This window comes from Podarcis raffonei, chromosome 16 (assembly GCF_027172205.1).
Source record: "Podarcis raffonei isolate rPodRaf1 chromosome 16, rPodRaf1.pri, whole genome shotgun sequence".
NCBI lineage: Eukaryota > Metazoa > Chordata > Lepidosauria > Squamata > Lacertidae > Podarcis > Podarcis raffonei.
In genome coordinates this window covers 7,524,265-7,551,453 of record NC_070617.1, presented here as the reverse complement: position 1 = coordinate 7,551,453, position 27,189 = coordinate 7,524,265, and the positions used below count along the sequence as shown (strand labels likewise).

At 47.2% G+C, this 27,189-nt stretch overlaps 1 protein-coding gene across 4 annotated transcripts in view; it reads right to left on the bottom strand.

The window, feature by feature from the left end:
* The window catches only part of GATAD2B (GATA zinc finger domain containing 2B), a 71,644-nt gene that overhangs the window by 15,138 nt on the left and 29,317 nt on the right, over positions 1 to 27,189 (bottom strand). For 3 of the 4 annotated variants that reach the window (XM_053368695.1, XM_053368694.1, XM_053368698.1), the window contains 4 exons: positions 9,316 to 9,645; positions 1,785 to 1,917; positions 1,045 to 1,176; positions 189 to 320 (listed from right to left, as the gene is read on the bottom strand). In XM_053368695.1, coding sequence (XP_053224670.1) covers positions 189 to 320; positions 1,045 to 1,176; positions 1,785 to 1,917; positions 9,316 to 9,644 — 726 coding nt within the window. In that variant the 5' untranslated portion in view covers position 9,645. The remainder of the gene's footprint in view (positions 1 to 188; positions 321 to 1,044; positions 1,177 to 1,784; positions 1,918 to 9,315; positions 9,646 to 27,189) is intronic. The other variant, XM_053368696.1, reaches the window with a different exon arrangement.

Below are 27,189 nucleotides of genomic sequence, written 5' to 3'. Positions count from 1 at the left end.
TGGGATGGAGGTTTGTTAACCCTGCGCTAAATGGAAAAATCCGCTTTGCTGCTCTACGGCATGGGAAATGAGAGAAGAGGCAGGAACAAATGAGGCACCACACCACCTCCTGCATTTACAGCCAGGTAAGAGGCGCTCAAGAGATGGGACACAGAAGGGGACACGCTGCCATGTTGCAGGCCTCTTACCTGTAATGTTCGGAGGTTTTGGGGCTCAACCCCTTGAGCTCCAGGCCGGGAGGGAAGTTTGGACAGAGCCTGCTGTCCGACATGGGCAGGAGATGGCTGGACAATAGATGCTGCGTTTTGGACAACCGGAGTCTAGAGGAGAGAAAGAAAATAGGGAGACTCAAGTGATTGGGATGCTCTAAAGCTCTCCATCTCTGGAGCAGAGTTTTGTTGGCTCAAAACTGGAGGCAACGCTCACTTTACACAAAGATAAAACTTACACTTGTGGAGTAATGGGGAGGTGCACCCCCTTTGCAATGGTGGGGCAGCCCAGTTAATAGGCCCCTGGACTGCCCTGTCAGTCAGGTCTCAGAGACTGCGGGAGAGCATGCAATGCCAGTGGAGACGAGTCTGCTTGGGCAAATGGGACACTGCCCCCTTCCCCAATCTCAGCCAGCTCCCAGACTCACAACAAGCTCAGAGGGTAGTCTTGGTTGTCTCGTCCCCTCCCCCCCCGTCTCCATTCTACCTTTGTAGAACTCAGCATGGAGGAGAGGAGGAGGATGGGGAACAAAACTACAATTTGATGGCTCTGCTTGCCACCGGCTCTCTGGTGCCACCTGCTGTTGGGCTCCGTGCCTTCTGCCCTACCAGTCTCCAATGGTCCCCAGCCACTTCTGGGTAATGCCTCTGAGAATCTCCGTATACAGAGAGGGAAATCCGCGTCACACACCCACGGTCTCCTTGCTGCAATGAGCAAAGGGTGACGGATGGATCCAATGCGGCAGCTGACATTTCCAAGGGGCAGTGTTGTGCCTGGGTGGGAAGCCTGCGTGCCCTCCTGCGTTTTGCCAGAATGGCCCCACCCAAGCCTTACCTTTTGCACCACATTCTCCTTCTGCAGCTGGCTCTGCCGTAGCTTCTTCAGCAGCACCAGCCGGGCCTCCTCCAGCCGCAGCTCGTCCCGCAGCTGCTTGATGAGCTGCTGCCTCTCCTCAATGCCTTTGCCCTGTGGTGGTGGAGGAGAGGGAGAAAGGAGGGTTAAGAGACACTTGCAGTTCGGCTGCCACCCCACACCCATCAAGCAGGACTGCTTGGTCTGGAAGCACCACTCTTTGGCCGTGGCCACCACGATCAACAGCCAGGGACGATGGGAGTTGTAGTTCAGCAATGTTCTTAGACTCCAGCTCCCATCAGCCCTGGGCAGCATGGCCAATGGTCAGGGATGATGGGATTTGCAGTCCATTTGGAGAATGGACACATCCCCTGTTCTGCCAGGAATCACGCAGCTACAATTCTCAGAGGGGTTTAACAATTAATCCCTCTTCTCAGGAAACTGGGAATTGTAGCTCTTCTTAAGGCCTGCTAATGACTCTCAGCACCCTCAACCAACTACAGCTCCCAGACTTCTTGGGCCGGGGGAGCCATTTTAAAGTAGTGTCACAGCACTTTAAATCTGTTGCATGAATGTGGCCTGCAAAGACACTTTGCTGTGGTAGCTTCAAAATGAGAAACAAACAGCCACCTGAAGAAGCATTCTGTGTGGCCCGAGAGCTTGCACTCACTCTTTCGCAGCTTAAGGATGTGCTCAGTCCCTTGGCCTGAGGGGCCACTTACCTTGAACATTTCCAGATTGGCAGCCTTGAGCCTCTCTTCCATGCGGGAACTGGAACGGGGACTGGAGGCCTCATTATCAGAAAGGACAATGATGTCTGGCGAGGGGGTGAGCCGTCCCCTGTCCTGGTCACTGCTGAATTAAAAAAGAAAAGGATGGGGAATTATGAGAAAAATGCTGAGTTGCACATCTCTCTCTCTCAAAGTGACCCACAGTCTGTAACGCAGGGAAGGGGACCCTTTGGCCCTTCAGACGTTATTAACGCCGAACATCAGCTGGGGCTGATGGGAGCTGGGAGTCTGACAATGCCTGGAAGGCCTCACAAGTTCTCCACCCCTGTTTTAATTTTTCAGAGTTCAAAGAGATATTCCAGCTGGGCAAAAACATTCAAAAAGAATGAAGCTAGGCCCAGGGCAATGCACAGGGAGAGGTGTGTGGCTGGGGAAGAGTCCTAAGGGCCACCTTTTCTCCCCCTCTCCAGGCCGGAGGCTGCCCAACCCTGATGCAGAAAGCCATGGAGACAGCAAACACTGGGGCTCATCTCTACCCAGGACAGATCCTTGGCTCTATACCCTTCTCTTTCGTGTCTATTTCCTTACACTTCTCTGCTGCAATACTGACTGGGATACTCAATTGCATCGGTGGGTGGACTGAAAGTCTGATCAAGAAGGCTGAATTTGTAAACATCTGACAGCGAGAAAGCAACATGGGTATGCTGGCTGTGTGTGCAGCGAATGTGGCCCCGTGACAGGGATCCTTCCTAGCCTTGAGACGCTCTCAGTGGATATGTCAGAGGCACCACACACTCTCTGACGCCAAGAGCTTTCCTGCGCACATCGTGCGGAATCACAACAGGTTCTAAGAATGTTAAGAAGACCCCTGCTGCTGGGATCAGGCCAAAGGGGCCCATCTCGGCCAGTGTCCCACTCTCACAGCGGCCAAGCAGATACCACAGTGGGAAGCTTGCCGTAAGGACCCAAGTTCAACGGCCACCTTCCCCACCTGTGATTCAGAGGCATATTGGGCTGGTACAGTTCCAGACTGCAGGCCCCATGTGAGTGCCACAGCGTTCAATAAGAAAACACAGAAGCCTGCGTTGCATGTAGAAAGCTACCAAATCAGGAGAAAAGACTGAAACCCTTTCCTTAGCCATGAATAACATGAGAAGAGCCCTAAGGCTGGATCAGGCAGCCAACCTATTGCCAGCTGAGCTCCATTGATTTTTGGCTGCCCATGATTTCATTGCACTGAAAGAAAACCAGCCTTGCAAACTGTCATTTAAGCTAGTCACCTGTGGCGAGTTAGTGTGGCCTTCAGGCAATCAGAGGTGTGTGTGCGTGTGTGTGACCAAAAATGGCTCCTTTCTGTCACTCCACATATTGCTAGCCTAGCTGAGCAGGAGAGTGACGCTTGTGGATTTGTTTGCAAGCCAGGCTCCTTCCACCAGGAAAGAGTGAAAATTAGCTGCTACTCTTATTCAAACAGGAATAAAAAGTCACATTTTCAAGATCCTGCTTTATATTAAAACTTGGTGCAAGAGGGAGACAAGCCAGTGTGTCCTGAATTCAGGGGTGTTTGCTTGTTAACCCCACCAATTAACTGACAGGAGGTCAACCTTTAATCCTCAATTAACATGTAGTTGGCCAATTAATTTGGTTCAAGCAGGGAATTAGATTTTCTAGGAGATGAACAAGCCAGGCACCATGAATATTTCTGGTCCCTCTGAAGGAGCTGCACAACAAAAACGGGGGGAGGGAGCAATGAGGAAGACTGATTCTAAGGGGAGTGCTCCATGAAAAGCCAGAAAGGGCGTGTGGCAAGAAATTTTAAACTAGAGAGACTGCAAAATAAAGAAAATGGGAGATATGAGAGAAGCCCCAGAGTTTTCACAAGGAAAGAGGATATACCTGAACTCCATACTCATCGCAACCTTGGAAAGATTCTCCCTTTCAGGAAGGGATTTGTAAGCAGGGTCTGGGTCAAACAGTGACCTGGAAGTGGAATCGCTGGGCAACCAGCAGCGGCCGCCACTTCCTGTCACTCGGAGACGGGGCGATGTCATCCAGCGGTAACCAAGCGCTGCTGCCATGCTTTATGACATCACACAGGGCTTTTTTTGTTGGCAACTAACCCCCCTCCCAAAATCAGCGTTGTAACAGGAAAATTGTCTCTGCCCGTGACTTTGGCTGACCAATGAGCGTTGTGTGTAAATTTATGCTATTGGCACAGTTTATTTTGTGCACACGACTAGGGCTTTTGTAAAATTAAGGCTGGGAGGGTGTGTGTGCCTCAAATACTAGAGAGGAACAGTCGAAAGGGAGGAGCAGAACAACTAGGAATGGGGCTAAAGGAGAGATGGAGGGCTGGGCAGAGCTGGCTCGTGAATACGCATATCCCCCCATGCACTAAGCATCAGACACACTGGCGATGTACACATTAGCATACCGAAACACAGGGAGATCAGTCTCTCCCTGCCCCCCTACATTTCAAGTCACATTTTAACACTGTCATACACAGCTGGCCGCCAATAGGAGTGCCTTCACCTGACGTGCATTACCTGATTTGTTTCCCTAGGCCTGCAACTCCTCCCAAAACTCCTATTAAGTGAAGCTGTCATCTGAGCATGCTCAATGGCTGTCTCAAATGGACACACCTCACAAGCTTAACGGTGAGTTACTTTTTCAAATCGGATGGAAGCAGGTTTGAGGGAAAGCACACCGAACAGCAGGACTTCTCAAGAGAGTACAGGATACATACGGCATTTGGCTCGTGTCATGTGTGCTCGGCTTCAGAAACCAGCAGTGGGAGAGCAGTGGACGAGGAGTAAAGGGTAATGTGCACACGGCCACATATTCCCCTTGTACTAAGCCTCGAAAGCCACAACTTTTCTGTTTTTACACATTTGCAGCATTCGCAAGAGAACTAGATGCATGCTCCCACTAAAGAGGAAATTCTGAAAAGGTGGAATTCCATGTTATAAGGAACCTCGTGCAATATTCTACCAACTGATACAGAGGCCATACATTTTCAAAACCTCTGCCACCATGAGGCCCAAATGATGCCCTCCATGCTTTTCAAACTTTTCTCTAAGACAATGAGGGATGGAAGCCCGAGGGGCTCTTGTAGGCCTCTAGATGAGAGCTGCACTTCTTAGGATCCTGACAAGAGCAACAGGCCTCGGCTTCAAGACATTAGCATGCACTGTGCCTCAGGTATGAAACTGGAAGACGACACCAGTGCACACACAGAGCTCCGTACAGCCAGAAGACGGACACATTAACTTCAAGCACACTGAAGCTCCACGAGCAATGAGACGGATTACGTTTCGGTATAACGGATTGCATCCAGCTAAATCCTACTCTAGACTAGACCCATCAAAATCACGGCCATGATGAATCCATCAACGGTCTTACTCTGAGTAGGATTTGGCCTGCTTCAATCCCAATCTGTGTCATAAGCTTTGCCTACTCACTTCATGCCATGAAATCACTTCGTGGTTTATGAAAACTGTAATCGGGTCCTTAGCCTTTCAGTCATCATATTTTTGTTGAAGCTTTTTTTGGGCGGGGGGGGGGGGGGAGAGGGGAACCAACTCCTTGCAATTATTTCTTCCTTTGACAGGGATCTTAGATTTTTCCCTCCCTCTCTCTACAGGAAAGTGGGACTGGTGTGGCCAACATTGCACAGCTCTCCCCCAGCACAGATGGCTTTATGTCACACTTCAGGAGGGGGGCGGGTGGAACAAAGCGTCAAGCACACTAAACTTTAATCAATCTCAAGCGAGGGAAAATGCCACTCTGAAAGGAGACTGAGTGCCTGAAAAGGCTATTTTCAGAACCCATAGGTTCACACAGATCCCAACCTGCTCTGTAACCCTCAGCCTTTCACAGAAAGCAAAGGATTTGCAAAGGGGTGGGAGAACTGTGGCTCTCTGGAGCACGTTGGACTCCCAGGTCCCATCAGCCCCAGCAGTCAGCATGAGCCAAGGGGTCACCGTGGATGATGGGACTCCAGGCAGACCTGGAGGGCACCATATTGTTGAGTTCAAAAAGCAACCCTCCACTACAACTTCTTCACATGGTGCATAGCTGAGCTATGAACTTGCCCTCACAGAAGACAGTGGTGGCCACCAACCAGGACGGCTTTAAAAGAGGACTGGACAAATTCACGAAAGAGAAAGCTATCAATGGCTACTACCCACAATGGCTGTGCTCTGCCTCTATGGCCAGAGGCCATGGTGCTTCTGAATCCCAGTTCCTGGAAAATGCAGGAGAGCTAAGTGCTCTTGCGCTCGGGGTCCTGCCTGGGGGTTTCCCACAGGGATCTGGCTGGCCACTGCGAGAACAGGGCGCTGGACTAGATGGGCCACTGGCCTGATCCTGCAGGGCTCTTCTTATGTTCTTTATCAATGCAATGCCTGTCCTCCTGCTTCTTAACTTCCATCAGCCCTAACGACTGCCCATGCTAGCTGCTGTCTGCCAAAATCTAACACCCTCTGGAAGTGCACAGATTTCCATGTCCCTAGTGTAAAGAGACTGCAGAGCTTCTCTCCCCACTTCTTTGGGGTCTTGGGGAAAGGTTGAGTATGCAGAAGTGTTGCTACAGGCATTATTTTACCTAGGGTGGAAAATACAGACTACCCCACTATCCCCTGATTAACACAGAGACACAACTGAGCAAGATCCTCTGTGGTGGATCAGTCCCCCTGGGTCTGATCTGTCCAGCTCTTCCAATTCCGCCTGCCTCCTCCTCTTGCCTGATGAGAGGGGTTACGGGTGTATGCCTTTAAAAGAGGATTCGACAAATTCAAGGAGGAAAGAGGCTACCATCCATAATGGCTATGCTCTGCCTCCTCTAAGCTGCAGGGCTTTTCTGATGTTCTTAGGGGGTCATCTTTGAGCAGTCGGTAACAGCCTTCTGCTAACCAAGCCCCGCACCCCGAGCTCCCCGGAAGATCCTTCTGTTCGAGTGGAAAGGGAACAAGAGGATGATGATGACCGGCGAGCAGGGGCGGAAGAGCAGATGGCAGGCAGCCTGGGCTGCCGCCATCAGCATTGCCACCCGCCAAACAGAGTGGCACCCGTGGCGCTTCCTGCCTTAAGAGACGCTTTGCTCCCTCCCACGGCTGGCACTGCGCCTCTGAGCTGCGCGAGTGAGTCAGGATTTCACATCTTGAGATGGAGCCCATGTCAGTCAAACCTTGGGGCTGGTTGACACCTGTTCCCTCCCCCTGGACCAGTGATAAAGGCAGGGGCGGGCGGGCAGATTGAAGGATGTAGTGAGGTCCCCATGCACTGGGGGCAAAGAGACTATGGGAGCGGCCTCCTGGGAGTACAACCGTTCGCAATTTGGTTGGCCAGTGTGAGAACAGGATTCTGGACTAAAGGGGCCATTGGCCTGATCCAGCAGGCAAGGGCTCATGCTTTTGTGCAATGCCCACTGAGCACAGCATTCAAAACAAAGCAATCAACTCAAGGAAACCCTTCCAGCAAAATACCAGAGCAGCTGAGATTTCGCTAAAGAAGAACTGGCATAGGGATGCTGATGCAGGACCAGTCCAGGGCCTTTTGCCGCCTGAGGCAATAGATAAGGTGGCAATGTCCGCCTTTCGCACGGAGAAACCGGCTGGAATGGCTCTTCCTCTGTTACCGGCAACATGACTGAACTAAGCCAGGGTATGGATGAGGGGTGAAGGGAAGAGCTGCAGCTCGGTGACAGAGCACCAGCTTTTTGTGCAGAAGGTCGTGTGTTCAATTCCCAGCATCTCCAGGTAGGACCGGGAATGCCCCCTGCTTGAAACCCCAGAGAGCCACTGCCAGTCAGTGGAGACAATATTGTGCTAGATGGATGAAGGGCCTGACTCGGTATGAGGCAGCTTCCTATGTCAGATTCCATCTGAGGGCACTGAGTCAGCTCAGGGGTGCAGTGTGTGGCCCACACAGGAGGCATGACTCTGTCCCCTCCTAGGACCTCACTGCTATTGCCCAGCCTGAGACAGCCTGTTCCGTGTCCTTTTTATTCGTTTGTTATCATGCTATGCATTTTTGTGTTTTTATATTGCAAACTGCCCTGTCATCTTTGGATGAAGGGCGGTAAAGACAGTTACTAAATAAATAAAATAAAATAAAATAAATAAATAACAGTACGGCTGGAGAGATGTGTGCGCGCGAACACACACACGTGTGTCTGTGTAAGAGAACGCCACATGAAATGAATTATATAAAAGCCACAACTTGAGAGACATTTCATAGGATATTGGAATCAGGTGAAATTGACAAAGGATGGGTGTCAAAATACTGGCTCTGGAGGAAGCCCCTTGGGTCTTATACAAATAAGTTCTACTCAGAGTAGTCACACTGAAATTAATAAGCCTGACCCAGATCCATTAACACATCTGCTTTGTCAATTACTGTGTTCCTCTGAAGAAGAAAAAACTGAACAGAATGTGATTGGCAACAACTCCCCTCGTTGCCTTTGGGAAAAGGAAAGGCCTAGGAAGGGGCACCCAAAGCAAATAAATTAAATAAGCAGCCCGCAATTATTGTAAGCGTGGCTATTCTAAAGTGATGAGTTAGATTTGAATCATTAAAAAATCTCATCTAGTTAGGAACATGAGAATCTGCCATATCAGGCAGGTCAGACCTTTCGTCCATCGAGCTCAGTGTTGTCTACACAGGCTGGCAGTGGCTTGCCAAAGTTTCAAACATGTAATGTTCACAGTCTTAAGATATTCCACACAGTTGCACAATAGATCCTTGAGACAAGGGTGCTCCTATCCTTCTTAATGACAAATATGAAACTCCCTCCATACCAATTCATGTCTTGCTGCTTTGTTATTTTTAGATGACATGTAAAGACATACCTCTTTTGCCAAGCATTTGGAGGGAGAGGGTAGTATGGTTTGGATGGATTTGATGAATTTCTCCCCCAACTGTACTGTCATTTTATGGTGCTGCTTTTTTAAAAACACTGCTGTCATTTCCATTATTTGCTCATTATTACATTAGTATCGCTCTCTCCCCTCCACAAGGAGCTCAACATGGCATATGTGGGTTTCTCCCTCCTCGTTTTGTCCTCGCAAGAACCCTGAAAAGTAGGCTCGGCTGAGAGATATCAATTGGCCCAATGTCACCCCAGGGTTTGAACCCTGGTCTCTCCCAGGTCCTAGTCTGACACTGTCTGACCCCACTCAGTGTACTGAAGTTTTTATTTTATCTTCAGTACAGAGCCCTATGACTGTAGAATGAAAAGTGGAATAGATATATTCATTCATTCATTCATTCATTCATTCATGCACTGGCTCACTCCACTCACCAACCAAGACCCCCTGCCATTCCCCCCACATTAACTCCCTAGTGCTTCCCCTTCCTACCCCATGCAACCACTAAACTCAATTTTCTTGGTCTCTTTGGTTTTTCTTCATGGAAACCCAGAATAAGGCGCTACAAATCCTCCAACGGGGCTGCATGATGACAGCCTTACATATTTATGTATATAGGAAGATATACACGCAAACACAAAAGGGCTTCCTACCTTCTCTTTGCGCTCATGTCCACTGGCTCCTCATTGATGTTTTCCTTCCCCGGCCTCCCCGAAGACCGGCTGTCCGTGTGGGGCCTCATGTTCCCATTCAGCTTCTCCTCATAGACCTTCAGGCCGTCCTGCTTGACGGGCAGCTCATGGGGCACCTCGATGCCCGCCAGGTCCTTCCTCTTGAGCAGCGCCAGCATCTTGAGGCGCTCCATGGCCTCATGCCCTTCCATCTTCAGCCTCTTGGCCAGGACGTCATCCCGCTCGTCGGCTTGGTCCAGGCTCCGCTTCAAGAGATTCAGGCGCAGGGCGTCCTCTGTCATACGGTCCATCCTGCCATGGTAACGGAGAGCAGAGGATACGGTCAGGGGGGAAACAAGGATGGCAAAGATGTGACACTCAGTATCACACCTCCAAAGCCAGGAAAGGGGAACCTGTGACCTTCCAGATGTTGTTGGACTACGGCTCCCTTCACTCCTGACCATCGGCCATGCTATTTGGGGATGAGAGTTGGAGCCCAAGAATAACTAGAGGGCAACACCCTGTCCTAGGAAAAATTACAGAAAAGGAGAGTCCAATCAGTAGCTATTGGCCACAATGGCTAAAAACACCGCCCCCCAAAGTGCAAAATAAGTCAACCTCTCAATGCTCATTGCTGGGAACAATACCAAACCAAACCCTAGAGGGCTGCTGCCTCCACACCCTGCTTGCGGGCTTTCCAGAGGCATCTGGTGGGCCACCGTGCAAAATGCCATTTGCATGGGTATGGTTTGAAGGCACACGGTTTCCACTTTGCAGAAGCAAATCAGGCCTGGGTCTGGTCTGTGCCTGGATGGGATACCTCCTGAGAACCACATGCAAGCTGCCTTGGGTTCCAGGACTGGAGGAAAGGAAGCATATAAATGTAGGAAAATGAATGAATAAAGAGAGAGGAGTTTTCAAGGAAACTAGCAGTTTTCAAGTTTCTTTCATCTCTAATACTTAGTTCAGTTATTTTCACATTGGTTTGTGATTTGCCTTCACGAAAACTGATCAGAATTCTAGTGTGAGCTGTTCCCGGTATACACAGTTTTGGATGCAACTTTGCCTAAGACACACGTTTGCAAAGCAGCTTTCCCTAATATGCATGCCTGTATATTATTTTCACTGACAGATGTATTTTTATGCACACTTGACCCCACTTGCCCAGAGAACTGTGTTGCAAAATTCAGTGGGGTGTGAATTTTGCAGGACGGCTGTTTTGATTCACGTATTGTTTCAGAAAGTGCAATTTAGGTACTTTCACCTTTAAATGCGAACCAAACAGAATTTGTCCCTCATCCCTAATGGCCGCTCCCCCCTCCCCTCAGAAAAAGTAAAATACAGTTCTTCAGACATGTACTGATATTTGACAGCCATGCTTGCAAGTCCTTAGAAGACACTAATCCACAAAAATCTCTCACTATATCGCTTGCCCACATATTTTTTAGGCACTCAGCAGTCTAAATGAGTGAAGCTTCTGCTGGAAGCAACCACTTGTTTGCCACAGACGAGCCAAGGTGCTACATATGGCTGGGAAGCTTTTGAGAAGAACGCTAGTCCTGATACACTATTTGATTTCCTTTATAGAGAATTGTTGGGTTCCTCTTGGGCTGGAATGGGAGTTCGAACATTTATTGCTTTGTGCGTGGCTGTATATGATGTGGATAAACGAGTAGCTTTAAAAAGCAGCTTGCTTTTACAGTGACATTTGAGACAGGATTTCGAGGACAGGAGTGTAGCAGACTCATAATGAGTGTATCAGAACTAGAGATGTCAGAGAAGTCCATTGAAAATGGAAACAGAAAATGCTGGTGCCTGCTTATTCGTCACATGCCCAGAATAGAAATTAAATCCATCAAACACCAACATGTATTCACCATTTTCAGTCCACAAAGTATATATAAATGAGCAGTTCCTCACCATTCATACTGTGTTTCCCTAGCATTTATAAGAAAGATGTGGAAACAAGACATTAAATCCATAAATTACTTAAATAAGTATGTTAAACAGTGCACAGCAAGATGAGTAACATAGTATTCGGCGGAAACCGAACTGCAGTGGAATGGAAACAATGCTGAATGTGACAAAGGCAGGTGGAAACAGAAATCACCCTTGTTCTTACATCCCTAATCAGAACATATGAAACCACTTGGGAATCGGACCGTCTCCTCTGACTGGTGGGAGCTGCCAGCAGTCTTGGGTTTGGAGGTCTTTCCGAGAAATGCCTGTTTCAATGGAGATGCCAGAGGATGAATTTGGCTTCCTCCACACAAATCCTATGCTCCAGAACTGAGCAGTGTGCCTGTCCCTCCGTTTTTCTATCTCATCTCCCTTCCCCGTTTTTGCTCCTGATGTTGATGGGATTCAGTGTATACTTTTCACACGTCTTTGTGTTCTATAGTGAAGGTTTCTCACTTGACAATCATTTACAAGCGCATTACATAACATGCTAACAAAAAAATAGATTCCTAATGTTTTGATGTTGCTGAATGGGCTCAGAAAACTCTATGCGGTCTTCCTCATTCTTGATTCGAGTCTTGCTTAATATGGTACCCTCTGGGTGCTGCTGAACTCACAACTCCTGTTAGTCCCATCAACAGTCAGCATGGCCAGATGTCGGGGATGATGATGGGAGCTGGGAGCCTAGCAAGATCCAGAGGGACTGGGGAAGGCTGGGAGAAATAAAAACAATACACTGAGCCTCAGCAGAGGATAGCAGGATTATTTCCCACATTGTGGCTGCCATCCTGTGATCTCAGGGGCTCCATCGATGACTCAGTGCAACCAGACCAAAGACTACCCAGCTCTGTTGCAGTAAGAGATTACTAAGAACCCAAGAACATAAGTAGAGTCCTGCTGAACCAGGCCAGTGGCCCATACAGTCCAGCATGCTGTTCTCACAGCGGCCGACCGGATGCCTGTGCGAAACCATAAAGCAGGACCCAAGCACAACTCTCCCCTTTTGTGGCTTCCAGCAATTGGTATTCAGAGGCCTACTGCCTCTGACGGTGGAGGGAGAACATAGCCGTCATGGCTAGTAGCTGTTGAAAGCCTTTTCCTCCATTAAATTGTCCAATTCTCTTTTAAAGCCAAAGTTTGTGGCCATTACTGCCTCCCGTGATGCGGTGCGTGAAGAAGGTATTTTATCAGCCCCAAATCTTGCATCATTCAGGATGTGCCATCCGCTCTAGTGTTATGAGAGACGGACGCTTAAAAGCTATGACACTAAAGGCTCAGTCCCTGGTATAAACCAGGGAACTGCAATATAATGGAGGACCACCATAAGGGACCACTATCAGAAGCAGGTTGTCCCACCTTCTAGTATATATGGGATTATATGGCGTATTTGGTTGGCATTGTAATATGCTTCTATGTTGGGGATTCCCCATCCTCCTTCTGAGGTGGGGAGGTGCAGGTATTTGGGGCTTATTCTTGGAAAACAAAGATCACCACAGCCAATCACAAGCAAACAATCACACCCTAGGCCAACCCCAACCTCTCTCACCACCAAAGGAACACAAGTGAACAACACAAGCAACGCTGACACCAAACTCTACATACATTAAACATAATAGAAACACCGCCACCCGACCCCACCCCCATCCATCTTCCCTCTCTCCACCCCCCTTTCTTTTTTCTTTCTTTTTTCTTCTCCCCCTAATGCCTCAACAAATGAAACGGATTTGTAAAAATGTTACATGGAAGAAGAAGAAAAAATACGAGGCACTACACTTCTGTAAAACAAGAAAATCCTTAATAAAAAATATTTAAAAAAAAGAAGAAGCAGGTTGTCCTTAAGGCACTCAGTGTTTGTTGTTTAGGTTCTGTGAATTAATGGAAGAACTTTGTTCCTGGTAAAAGCCTCAGCGCCTAGGGCTTGCCGATCGAAAGGTTGGCGGTTCGAATCCCTGTGGCGGGGTGCGCTCCCGCTGCTCGGTCCCAGCGCCTGTCAACCTAGCAGTTCGAAAGCACCTCCGGGTGCAAGTAGATAAATAGGGACCGCTTACTGGCGGGAAGGTAAACGGCGTTCCGTGTGCTGCACTGGCTCGCCAGATGCAGCTTGTCACGCTGGCCACGTGACCCGGAAGTGTCTCCGGACAGCGCTGGCCCCCGGCCTCTTGAGTGAGATGGGCGCACAACCCCAGAGTCTGTCAAGACTGGCCCGTACGGGCAGGGGTACCTTTACCTTACTTTGTTCCTGGTCCAGTAAAGAGACTGGTAGTGCCAGGACACATCAAAAGCTGCCGCCGAGCCTCTGTGAGAAAAGTGGGGTATAAATCTTCACGAGCAGCAAAACCGGCTCAATAAACAATACGTTGGCATGCTTTCATCTGTCCTCAGACTACTTTTTATCACAGCCCTGAAGGCAAACCTCCCCCACCTCCGGAGCAGGCTTGGCTGGGAACGCATTTTGGAGGACAAGCCTGGAGCCAGAAGACAATCAGGCATGCAGGGACATGTTTAGAGGGAAGATGTGCACTGCAGACTCTGTGTGTGTGTGTGTTCATGCACACACACACTTAAGTGTATGTCTCAGAAACCAGTCCTTGTCAGGTGATTAAATAATTCCACTGCTGATTAATCATTTTCTTGTTTAACCAATTCATTGATTCCATTTTGATAAGGTCGCCTTTTTGACAAAAAATTTCCAACACAGAAGCCTTCTTTAAAAATGAAAAAGAAGATTAACAAAAAAGGAGTTTTTTTTAAAAAAAACCCACCACTCTGAGTTAGAATGAAACAATACCTTTAACAAAAATAGCCTCACAAAACTGGCATGTAGGTACTTAACACCAGCCCCACAAGCTAAAATTCAGCATCACAGAGAAGAATTGTACCTACTGTATTACACATTTCAAAGCTTGCAAATGTGCTGCTGGATGAATCCTAAATTTGCTCAGAAGTAAGTCTCACTGAGTCCAAGGGGGCTCACGCTCAATTTAAATGACAAATTAAGTCTGTAGTCTTAGGAACACAAGAGGAGCCTGGCTGGTGGATCAGGCCAATGGCCCAACTAGTCCAATACACTGTTTTTGCAGAGTCCAACCAGATGCAAGCAGGCCTGGGCACAAGAACCCTCTTCTTCCCTGTGGTTTCCAGCAAGTTTAATCAGCCTTTTACAGCACAAGCCGAGCACAGCAACTGTGGCCATTAACCACTGAAAGCCTATTCTCCGCCGATTTCTCCAATCCTCTTTTGAAATCATCCAAGTTGGTGGCCATCACTTTCTCCTGTGGGCATAGTTTAACTATGCATTGTATGAGGAAGGACTTTCTTTTATCTGTCCTGAATCTTCCAACATTCAGCTTTATTGGACACCCACGTGTTTCTTAGGCTTATGAAAGAGGGAGGAAAACTTTGCTCTACCCATGCTCTCCATGCCATGCATAATTTTACGAACTTCTATCATGTCATCTCTTACTCGCCTATTCTCTAAGCTAGCATGTCCCAAATGCTTCAACCTTTTCATGTAGGGGAGTTCTTTATCTCAGTTGTTGAAAACTTGGGGTTGCTCCCGGGTAAATGTCTGGGAGGGCCGAAGACCATCTGCTTCGTGTGCGGAAGGTCCCAGTTTTAAAACCATCCATTTCTTCACAACCGTGAAGAGTGAAATCTGACTATTGTATTTCAGAGACCCACAACAGCTCACTGGAGAGAGCATCTGCTCTGCATGCAGAAGGCCGAGAGGTTCAATCTCCTGGCAGGGCTGGGAATATCCTACCTGAAACCCAGAAGAGTCGCTGCTAATCGATACAGACAATAACAAGCTAGATGGACCAACAGTTGCTCAGTATAAAGCAGCTTCCTATGTACCTAAGTGACCTTCATTTCTGTTTAGCAAAGATGCCTACAGCCAAATAATTTGGCAGGTTGGTAAATATCCCCCCCCCAGTAAGTTTCTATACCTGTGAAAAAGACCCTTCCTAGACTCCAGAGGAGTTGGTTATGAAAACAGTTCCCAACAGAAAATCCTTGCTTTAATGGGGACTACGGAAACCTCAGTACAAACACCCCACTGCTGTGCAAAGTTATTTTAATTGCAACCAAAGTTTGTTCTGACTGCATCATCTGGGGTTAGGGAGCATGCGGCGAGGGGCACACCTATGTTCTCCTTTAATCCCAATGTGACCAAGATCTCCAGGGACAAAATTCTGGCAGGGACCGAGAGTTATACAAATAGGGTTTTTCTCTCTCTCTCCCCCCCTCCAAAAAAACCCAGAACTTGGCAAGTGACTGTTTGCTTTGTCTAACCTTGGGATGCCAAGGACGGTATCCAAGAACCCACAGATGCACTTTCTTGAAACATGTGTTTGATCCCTGGTAAGGTCAGCACTCAGGTCTTCAATGCCTACAGGAGAGCCTAGTGATTAAAGAAAGCCACAGCGGCTTCCTGCCATTCAAGGCTCATGCCCCTACTGGTTTTTTATCCTGGCCGCCTGATTGGCCGAGCTTGCACAGAACACTAAACCATGGGCAAGAAGTTTTGTGCATCAGCCTCAGAGCTTGAAAACTTCCCTTCCACTCCTCAGGCAAGGCCATGAGGAAACAGGAAATATTTGCTTTGGTTTTCAAATAACCATAGTTATTCACTATGCCCAAACCAGCATAAACTGTGGTTAGTCTTAACTATGGTTCAGGGCACTTCCCCCCAATTTCACTCCCACCATCCCTGACCACTGGCAATGCTGGCTGAGGCTGATGGGAGTCCAACAACGTCACAAGGACATAAGAAGAGCCAATAGCCCATGTAGTCCTGTTCTTATAACCGGATGCTGTGGGAAACCCTGGAGGGTATGATGTTGGGGAAGGCTGGCTTAGGGAAAGAAGCCAGCTTCAACCTGTGGTTCACAATCCTGGTTTGTTTGCCACTCTGTTTGGATTACCAAAGTGACTCAGCTTGGGTGGAATGAGTAACTGTGGTTAAGCGAGAGCTTCTGATCTGGTCCCTGGGGCTGCACCAGAAGCAAAGAGAGAGGGTGCTTGCCAAGGCCCATTCCCATGGCGCTGATCTGCGGTTGAGCATTACGTCCAAACACAAGCCATTGTTTGGAAGGCTCTGCATCAAACGTTGTGGCCTCAGGGCTGACCTGGCTGTCCTTGGCACAAGCATCCCTTTGTCCCAGTCCCCACTTGGCACGACCCCACTTAACCTGCCCTCTGGCTCCTGCCCAACCTCCCCTCTTCCTCTTGCAAGCACGGCAGACGCCTCCTCTCAATTCAGACCTCAGCTCAGTTCACCCAGCCACAATCATTATGTTTTATACAGTGGTACCTCGGGTTAAGAACTTAATTTGTTCTGGAGGTCTGTTCTTAACCTGAAACTGTTCTTAACCTGAAGTACCACTTTAGCTAATGGGGCCTCTTGCTGCCGCCGCTGCACAATTTATGTTCTCATCCTGAAGCACAGTTCTTAACCCGAGGTAATATTTCTGGGTTAGTGGAATCTGTAACCTGAAGCGTATGTAACCCGAGGTACCACTGTACTGGCTGGTAAGTTGTTGCTGTTTGAAATATGCTTTCCTCAACCTAGTACTCTCCAGATGTTTTGGACTGTAACTCCGATCAGCCCCAGGCAGCATGGCCCAATGGTTGGGGATGGTGGGAATTTGGAAACACCTAGAGGGCCACATTCTCCACATCCCTGACATAGCAAGTTAAACCATTGGTCCATCCAGATAAGTATCATCTATACACTGACTAGCAGTGGCTCTCTGAGGTTTCAGACAGGAGTCTGTGGGGCTGTAGCTCAAAGTGCTTTGCCTACGTCCCAGGTCCTAAACCTGCCACGTAGGAACACAGGAAGCTGTGTTCTACTTACTAAGAACACTGGTCCATCTAGTACAGCATTGTCCACACTGACTGGCAGAAGTTCCCCAGCTTGTCAGGCACAGAGTCTCTCCTGGTCCCTTCTGGAAATGCCAGGGATTGAGCTTGCGACCTGCATGCAGGGAGGGTTGGGAAGCCAGCATAGACATAACTGAGCTAAGGTTTCGCTGCGCATAAGAAAGCCCCCCATGTTCTCATGGTGAGATTTAGGAAAAACAACAGAATAACAAAGGTGGGGGGAGTTTGATAACAAAAGATAAACTGAGTCAAATGAAAACCACCCTGGTGGTTTTTATCCAAACCCAAGGCCCATCTAAACAAGGTGGTCTGCACAAGCCTACAAAAGGCTGAGAGGCAAGAGGTTCAACAACAGTGTTAGAAACTCAGATATATAAGCTAAGCACCAAATGCCTCCTTAAACCAGGGTTACTGTCACCAAAATGAAATGCCTAGTTGCCAATTTTGGGCCACATGGCTCAAGTGTCGTATTTTTCAATACACCTTTTCGTTTCCTGAAATTTATTCTGATTGTGCAGATAAAATATAATGGATAGAATTCTATAGGATGTGTTGCTAGTGTGTGAAAACAGTCAAGATCCAAAGATCCCCAGGCATGTACCTCCAGAGATGTCAGGCGCCATCCTGGCACCCGGGCATCTTCACTTGGTCGCAAGTGGCCGATAGTGAGGTGCAAAATGTGCCTGGCGAATTCCAAACACTGTTCAACAGGTCTCCTGAGTGCGGCTATACCGAAGTCTGGGAGCCACAACTGAGAAGGCCCTGCCTCACATGCTCAGCGACCCTGCTTTGGACAGTGTTGGAATGCATAGCACAGACTCCCTGGTATATCTCAAGAGAGAAAGATATTCTCTAGGCCAGGGCTGGGTGACCTTCTTCACTCTGAGGGCCACAACCCTGCCTGGGCAACCTTCCAGGGGCCAAGTGCCATTGGTGGCCGTGTCCAGAGGACAAAATTGGTGGAGCAATGAATGAAAATTTTAACTTTGTTCTCCCGAGAAGACATTTGTCAGCTAATGTAAGGAACATTATAGATATTTTGGAAATGTTAGAAGTGAACATAAACACTAAAGCTGTCCTTATATTTGTTGATGCGGAGAAAGCTTTTGACAATATTTCTTGGAGTTTCATGAAGAAAAATCTTCAGGGGATGGGGGTAGGTCAAGGATTTGAAAATGGTATTGGTGCAATATATTCAGAACAGAAAGCTAAACTAATTGTGAACAATGTGGTTACAGAGGAATTTAAGATAGAAAAAGGAACAATCTCTCCATTACTTTTTATATCGGTCCTGGAGGTTTTGCTAAATAGGATTAGAAGTGATCAGTTGGTTAGGGGGATTCAGGTCGGAGTTAAACAATATAAACTGAGAGCATTTGCAGATGACTTAGTACTTACTTTACAAGAGCCAGAATCTAGTACAAAAAGGGTTTTAGAACTAATTCAAGAGTTTGGTCAAGTAGCAGGATTTAAATTGAATAAAACTAAAACTAAGGTTTTGGAGAAAAACTTAACACCTATGGAAAGGGATAGGTTTCAGAATGAGACAGGTTTAACGGTGGCTAAGAAAGTGAAATATCTGGGGATAAATATGACAACAAAAAATTTGAACTTATTTAAAGATAATTATGAAAAATGCTGGATAGAAGTGAAAAAAGACTTGGAAATTTGGACGAAATTGAAGCTTTCCTTGTTGGGTCGAATTGCAGTTATAAAAATGAATGTATTGCCTAGAATGTTATTTTTGTTCCAAACTTTGCAGATTGTGGATAAGATGGATTGTTTCAAGAAGTGGCAAAGAGATATTTCTAAATTTGTCTGGCAGGGCAAAAAGCCCAGAATAAAATTTAAGATATTAACTGATGCAAAAGAAAGAGGGGGATTTGCCCTGCCAGACTTAAAACTTTATTATGAATCAGTAGCTTTCTGCTGGTTGAAGGAATGGCTACTACTTGAGAATACAGATATTTTGGACTTAGAAGGATTTAATAACATTTTTGGGTGGCATGCATATTTGTGGTACGACAAGGTTAAAGCCCACAAAGCTTTTAAAAACCATATTGTCAGGAAAGCATTATATAATGTCTGGACAAAATATAAGGATTTGCTGGAAAATAAAACTCCTAGGTGGTTATCGCCTATGGAGGCAAAGGCTGTGAAAAAACTTAATATGGGGCTGAAATGGCCGAAATATTGGGAAATTGTGGAACAGGAGGGGGACAAATGGAAATTGCAAAGTTATGAGAAACTAAAAGATAAAGTGCGGGACTGGCTTCATTATTATCAAATAATGGAGGTCTTTAAGTCAGACAGGAAAAATGGCTTCCAGGTGGAAAAATCAAAACTTGAGACAGAATTGTTAGAGTCCAAAACTAAGAATTTGTCAAAAATGTATAACTTGCTGCTGAAATGGAATACACAGGATGAAACAGTTAAATCAAGCCATGATTAAGTGGGCACAAGACATTGGTCATAACATTATGTTTGAAGACTGGGAACGGCTGTGGACCACCGGCATAAAGTTCACGGCGTGTAACGCCTTAAAAGAAAATATTATGAAAATGATTTATAGGTGGTACATGACCCCAGTCAAACTTGCTAAGATTTACCACTTGTCTGACAATAAGTGTTGGAAATGTAAAGTCTGGTGGACGTGCCCAAAGATTAAGGCTTTCTGGGAGAAGATTTATAATGAAATAAAAAAGGTATTTAAATATACCTTTCTGAAGAAACCAGAGGCCTTTCTCTTGGGGATGGTCGGCCAGTTGGTGCTAAAGAAGGACAGGACATTCTTTATGTATGCTACAACAGCAGCAAGAATACTCATCGCGAAGTATTGGAAGACAGAAGAACTACCCACCGTGGAAGAATGGCAGATGAAAGTTATAGACTATATGAGACTGGCAGAGATGACCGGCAGAATCCGAGACCAGGGAAAAGAGACATCGGAAGAAGAATGGAAGAAATTTAAAGACTATCTTAAGAAACATTGTAAAATTGTGGAATGCTGAGACGTTTGTGGATTTGGAAAATATGAGGTTGAATGCTGTAACCATTATGTTATATGAAAAGAAAGGTTAAAATTTATTTACTAGAAAATAGGGAAGGATTTGTTGATCATAATTAATTAAGGATTGGAATGCAGTAAGGGGAGGTATGAGGAGGTCGGGAAAATCTTTTATGAAAAAAGGGTTTGAAATTATACATGTGGTGTTTTTTGTGTTTTGTGTGTGTTTATGCTTTTGTTTTGCTGTGATTTGTGTTTTTATAATCTGTGAAAAATTAATAAATATTTATAAATAAATAAAAAAGAAAATTTTAACTTTGTACCGTAGGCTAATTTCTACACCCCCCTATCTTCCAACAAGGAAAACAAGAGGCATAATCAGAATCCAAGGAGTCATCCCAGATAGGGAAAAACATTCAAGGGGGGTTACGAAGCAGGGGCTGGGGAAAGCTCTGAGAGAGGCCAATAAGACCACAACTGGACATCAGGCCTGCATCCCCCACAGGTCTGGGTTCCCCCATTCTTGCCTTAAACATTATCTATTTCTGCACAGTGTAACCCTGAAAAGATTCCAAGGAAAGCCAGGGTTCCCAGGGGGAAAACACCACCACCACAACCTTGCGCTAATTTTCATGCTTTGGGACAACATGAAGACTAGAAAACTATTGCAAACATGGTTAGGGAAAAATGAATAGGTAAACCGCCACATATTAGATAGGGTTGATATGAGTTTATAAAACTATGATCTGACTGGGTAGTGTGTCCCAGACCTGGACCTGTTTTAATTCTTTTTATTACCTTTTAACCTAATGTGCCGAGCCTATTTTGGGGCCATTATATGCTTTATATACATCCGCATTTTAGATTCCCGGTGCTGGCAACTAAATTTTTACATGATTGTCTTAGGGTAATTTAAATGTCATAATGCCAGTAATATCGTTTTGAATTTTGTTAGGTTGCTTCTCTCTAGCATTTTTGTCTTATCCTGCTATGGCTGTATGCTAATGCAATAAAGGTTTGATTGTTGTTGTTGTTGATAAAACTATGCACAGAATGGAGAAAACGGACAGGGGAAAGCTCTTCTCCTCCTCCTCTCGCCACACTAGAACTCATGGCTATTCAATTAAGCTGAATGCTGGAAGATCCAGGCCAGGAAAAGTGTTTCTTTGTGGAGTGCAGAGATTATCTATGACTTCGGTCCCACAGGAGGCAGTGATGGCCCCCAACCTGGATGGGTTTAAAAGAAAAATTGGCACATTCACAGAGGAGGCGGCTATTAATGGCTACTAGCGATGATGGCCATGCTATGCCTCCATGGTCGGAGGCAGTACTGCTGTTCAATACCAGTTGTTGGAAGCCGCAAGAGGGGAGAGTGCTCTTGTGCTCCAAGTCCTGCTTTCACGCTTCCCATTAGGGATGCTGGTTGGCCACTGTGAGAACAGGATGCTGGACTAAGATGGGCTGCTGGCCTGATCCAGCAGGTCCTTCGTCTGCGGGAGGTGCTGGTTTTAAAATCCCACAGAGGCAGAATCTGTGCCCTCCCGTTCCCCAAATCAGTTCCCCAGGAAGCTTGTAAAACCCTAGAATCATAGAGTTGGAAGAGACCACAAGGGCCATCGAGTCCAACCCCCTGCCTTGGGGAGCGCAGCAGGCAAACAGGAGCAGTGAAGGTACCAAGAAAGCAATGGAGATGCAGAGCGAGGGGGAAGGAGGAGGGAGAAGCGAAAAAGTAGAATGTTGGAACAAAACCCAAGGGACAGCCAGCTGATCCGACGCAGGCCTGGAGCCACAGCAATCTGAGAGAAATCAAGTAAGTCAGATTTATCCGTACAGATAGATTTGTGGCCTGCAAAGCTTCTGGGAATGAGGAGAGGCCACGTGGCTGACATGTAGGAGGCTGGACAGCATCTCACCCAAAGGGCTTTGGCATGCCGTTTATCTGGTTCTGTTTCAAGCTACACACACACACACACACACACACACACACACACACACACTGTGCTCTGAGCGACCCTTGATTGAAAGAGGATGGGAGCTGCTTATAGGTCAGACCAGAGTGGAGAATTTTGTTCAGTTTAAGGTCCACATTCACTCGTGACCCATCTTCTGGGGGCCGCATGCCAGGGGCAGGGACAGCCAGAGGTAAAAGTGGGTGGAGCAATGGATGTATAGATTAGGTCAGTGTTTTCAAACCCTGGCTCCCAGATACTGTTGGACTACAACTTCCATCACCCCTGACCATTGCCTAAGCTGGTGGTGGATTGTGGGTGTTGAAGCCTAACAGCATCCGAGGACTCGAGGTTGAAGAGTTCCGTAGTGGGCAATGTTCCAGCCATGCAAAGGACAAGGGCTTCCACACACAAGCCTTTCTGTCCTCCATGCAGGCAAGGCACGAGACATGATCACAAGCTAAGGGTACATTCCAGCCAGGCAAAAAAAAAGGGGGGGATGGGGAGGGGGGTTGTCTAGGGAGAGCCCCAAGGGCCAGAGAGAGAGGTGTAGAGGGCCACATTTGGGCCTGAAGTTCCCCACCCTTGGGCTCAGACTGAAAGGTCTACCTAGTCCTTTATCTAGTACTGGGCTTCTGACCAGAGAGGCCTGCTGGAAACCCACAACCACAACATGAAGGTAGTGGCCTTCTCTCTTTCTCGCTCTCTCTTTTGTTCACCTCCATCAAGTATCCGACGCATCTAGAGAGGCAGACTGACTCTGCGTGTGGATTTAAACTTATGGAACTCACTCCCACAAGGGGTAGCAATGGCCCCTGGATGGCTTTAAAAGAGGATTAGGCAAATTTGTGGAGAACAATAGCAGTGCCTACTAGCTATGACAGCTATGCTGTGCCTTCAGAGCTGGAGCCGGAAATGCCAGTTCCTGGGAATTACAGGAGGGGAGAGTTGCTGCTGCACTCAGGTCTTACTTGTGGGCCTCCCACAGAGCATCTGGATGGCCACTGTGAGAACAGGATGCTGGACCTGCCTGATCCAGCTACTCTCACATTCTTATGATTTTCTCCAATTGCTGCCATTTCTGCGCTCCTTTAAGAAATCCAATTCTTCATGTGGTGGGAGTGTAAGAAGGTGAAGGGGTTCTGGGAAATGATATATAATGAGTTAAAGAAAATGCTGAAATATAGCTTTGTAAAGAAACCAGAAACCTTCTTACTGGGAATAACTAAAAATGAAATAAATAAGAGGGACTGTAAACTCTTTCAGTACGCAATAACAGCAGCGAGAATATTGATGGCCCAAAAATGGAAACAAGAAGAACTACCGACTTTGGAAGAATGGAGAACAAAACTAACAGACTATGCAGAACTGGATAAATTAACTGGAAAAATCAGACTTTAAAGAGACCATAAGTTCCTAGAGGACTGGGGAAAATTCAGAGAATATTTGAAGACTGTATGTGAGGAACAAACAACGCTAGTGTGTTTTAAAGAAGCTTTGTGAAAAAATAAGGAATATTGCAAGAATGTAAATGAGGACAGAAAATTTTTACTTAAAGGCGATATTATAATTAAGGAATGTGAAGATAGAAATTTAACTACGGATGATTGTCAGAGGAGTTGAGGGAGGTTCAATAAGTCAAAATATGTGATTTGGAAAATTGTATGATTGGAGATATTATGGAAAAAATTAATAAAAAATCTATTAAAAAAAGAAAAAAAGAAATCCAATTCTTCGATAAAGTCATCCAAGGGCAGTTGGTTACACACCACATTTCTGCATGGTGCGCAAGCAACGGAGAGGGGGTAAAAGGTTCCCTTCAGTAGAATGGAGTGTTGAGCTGCCTTAACCCATGTTGTGAGAAGCGTTCTAGCATGGGTGGGCTCTACGATTGGGTAATCAATGCGCATGCTGCCTTGGACCATTGCCAGCCAGCACAGCCAACAGTCGGGGATGATGGGAGTTGGAGAGCAGTACAGTGGTACTTCGGGTTAAGAACTTAATTAGTTCTGGAGGTCTGTTCTTAACCTGAAACTGTTCTTAACTTGAAGCACCACTTTAGCTAATGGGGCCTCCCGCCGCCGCTGGAGCACGATTTAGGTTCTCATCCTGAAGCAAAGTTCTTAACCTGAGGTAATATTTCTGGGTTAGCGGAGTCTGTAACCTGAAGCTCATGTAACCTGAAGCGTATGTAACCCGAGGTACCACTGTAGTAGTTGGAGGGCCTGATTTCCCATCGCTGCTGCATATGATAGGGAAGTAGAGACAACCTCAGTTCAGATGCCTGTCTTGATACTAGCCCCCTGTCTGCCTAGTCCCCAAAGCCTAAGGATCCCCCTATTATTCATTGTGGCTTCTTTCTCCAGCCAACCTAACCCCTGCAGACAAAAGATCTTAATAAGTTCTTGAATGGAAAAAACAGAGGCTTTAGCAGAGGCTCTTCTTTGGTGATCAGGACTCTCTTATTTGTCTCTGTCCTGGGTTGCCACCACCACCACCACCACCAGATGTTCTCAAGATTTCTTTTCCTACATGACTCAAAGCTACTCAAATCCTGAGTCTCGGCCTACAGATAAAGCCAGCAGCCAAAGTGCATGAAGATGAGGCTCTGTTACAGCCAACGGCAGGAGGGAGGGTCTTTGCGGAGCCCATTACCTGTGCCCGTGGCAAGGTTTGTGTGGGAGACAGTGGGTGCAGTCGACATTCCTGGCTCCTGTTCCAATTTTTTCATTTTAATTAGCTGCTAAAGAAGAACTGCAGGCATTTAGGCCTTCTCCAGCTAGAGCTGTCAGCAACAAAAGATCCACAAAGACATCGTTCTGCCCTGTTCCTACCCTCGCTGTGGTTGCCGATGGACTACAAGAGCAAATTTTGCCTGCTCTGTCTGCTCCTCTGGGGGCCTACTGGGTTTCAATTAAGGGGCGGCAAAAAAGGAGTGTTCCCCCCGCAGTTTTCACTGGAAAGATGAAGAAATGTTTTCGAGTCCTTAAAATAATGTTACGCACTCCTCCCCTTGGGGGTTTCATACGCCGTGCCCAGAAGGCTGCTGTCAGTGGCCCATAATTGTGCAATTCTGGGTGGTGGTAAATTTCTCTGCTTTCCTTTAAACACATTTACACCCTGCCTTTCCTTATTTAAAAACTCAAGGAGGCTAATAATAAGATCAAAGCACAATCTGAAATATCAATTACAGAGACATTAAGACACTAAATACCGAACAACCCCCACTCCCAATACCACCAGAGTAGCAGATCAAACCCTGAATAATAATAAAAAATAAATACAAAACAGCCATCTATGAGTCAAATGCCATCTTTAAAAAAGGAAGGTTTTGACTATGTTTTGGGTGAGACATGATTCCCTTGGGAGAAAGTTCCAGAGCCTAGGCACGGCCATGGAAAAGGCCCTCTTCCTGCTCCCAAGCCAGTGTATTCCATAGGAACTCCAAGAAGCTGCCTCTTTCCCCATCTAGTTCCATATTGCCTACACTGATGGGCAGAGGGTCCCCAGGATTCGAGACCAGAGTCTTTCCCCAGCCCTACCTGAGTCTGCCTGGGACTACCCCTATGAGTTATAGTCCTTTACTCAATAATAAACCAAGATTCCAGTCCTCATGTTTCTGAATAACAGGGTGATTTAAGAAGCTGCCCAATAACAAATCAGTTAATTGGTCCATCTAGTTTGGTACTGTCTACACTGACTGGCAGCAGCTCTCTTAGGTTTTCTGAGAGGGTTCTCTCCCAGCTCTAACTGGAGATGCCAGGGATTGAACCTGGGACCTTCGGCATGCCACACAGATGCTCTACCACTGAGCTGCGGCACTTTCAAGGATGTTGGGATCCATAGGAGGATCTGAACATTTGGTCCCAGAGCCTGACTGCTCCAGAGGCAGAAACATACTCTTTCACTTCCTGGAGAGAAGACCGTGCACTACTCCACCGCAAGCTTACAGCATGGTCACCTGCTAGGTCTGCCCATCTATGGATATCCCAGGATTCTATTCTAGCTTGCTATTCATTCTCCAGAAGACAGCAAGTATTACGGGAAAACAACGTGCAAAGTTTCACAAATCTCTTGTTCCAGAGGGAGGTGGGCAACTGAGTATTTCTGGAGGGCTGCTTTGAGAAGAAGCCCAATCGCCAACCCTACCACCGCCAAAGAATCCTGCAACATCGAACCCCCACCATTCCCAAATCCCTCACTGATGCTGGGCAAATGAGAGGACAGGAATACTTTGCCAGGGGTTGCATTTGTCCCCAGGGACTGCCAGTTGCAGATCCCCAGTGCTGGAAACAGGGCACTTCATACCCTGTAGAAATGTGATGCTTTTTTGCCCTGCCAAATCAGATCAAGGGGCCGTCTAGTCCTCCCTTCTGTTTCTGAACTCTGGACAGGCAGAGTCCCCCTGAAAGGTCACCCTTAGAGCATGGAGACAACTCCCGGTCATCTGAAAACACAAAGAGAGCCCTCTAGGGTCAGACCAAATGTCTGCCCAGTGCAGGGGGCGGGGTGGCGGAAGGTTGAATGTGGCCCTCCAGGCCTCTGCACTGGCCCTCGGGAATCTCCCTGGGCCATACCTCTCCATGAGCCACACCCTCTTTTCTCAGGCCACACATCCCACCCGCCTGGCTGCACCCCCTTTCAGAGAGGATTCTGCCTGCCTGGAAGTTCTCCCTGAACTCTGTGATTATGATGCTAGCTTGCCTGGATGGAGGGCAGAGAAGGGTGTGTGAGCATGTGCGGAAACTGGCCTATGGCACAAAGGTAACATTTACATACGTTGATCCGCCCACTTTGCCCTTGGCCCCACCCACCACTGGCACATGGCCCTCAGAGGGCTGCCCAGAAGGGAATGCGGCCCTCGGGCTGAGGAAGGTTCCCCACCCCAATCTAGTGCAACATCTTATTTTCACCCCAGCAGCCAATCAGCTGCCCCTGGGAATCCCACTTGCAGGGCACCTCCTGTCTGTCCCCAGAATTTGGCATTCTGGGGCTCACTGCCCCTATTACGTGGAAAGCACCATCTACGTAGCATGCTGGCTAACAAGCTGTTGA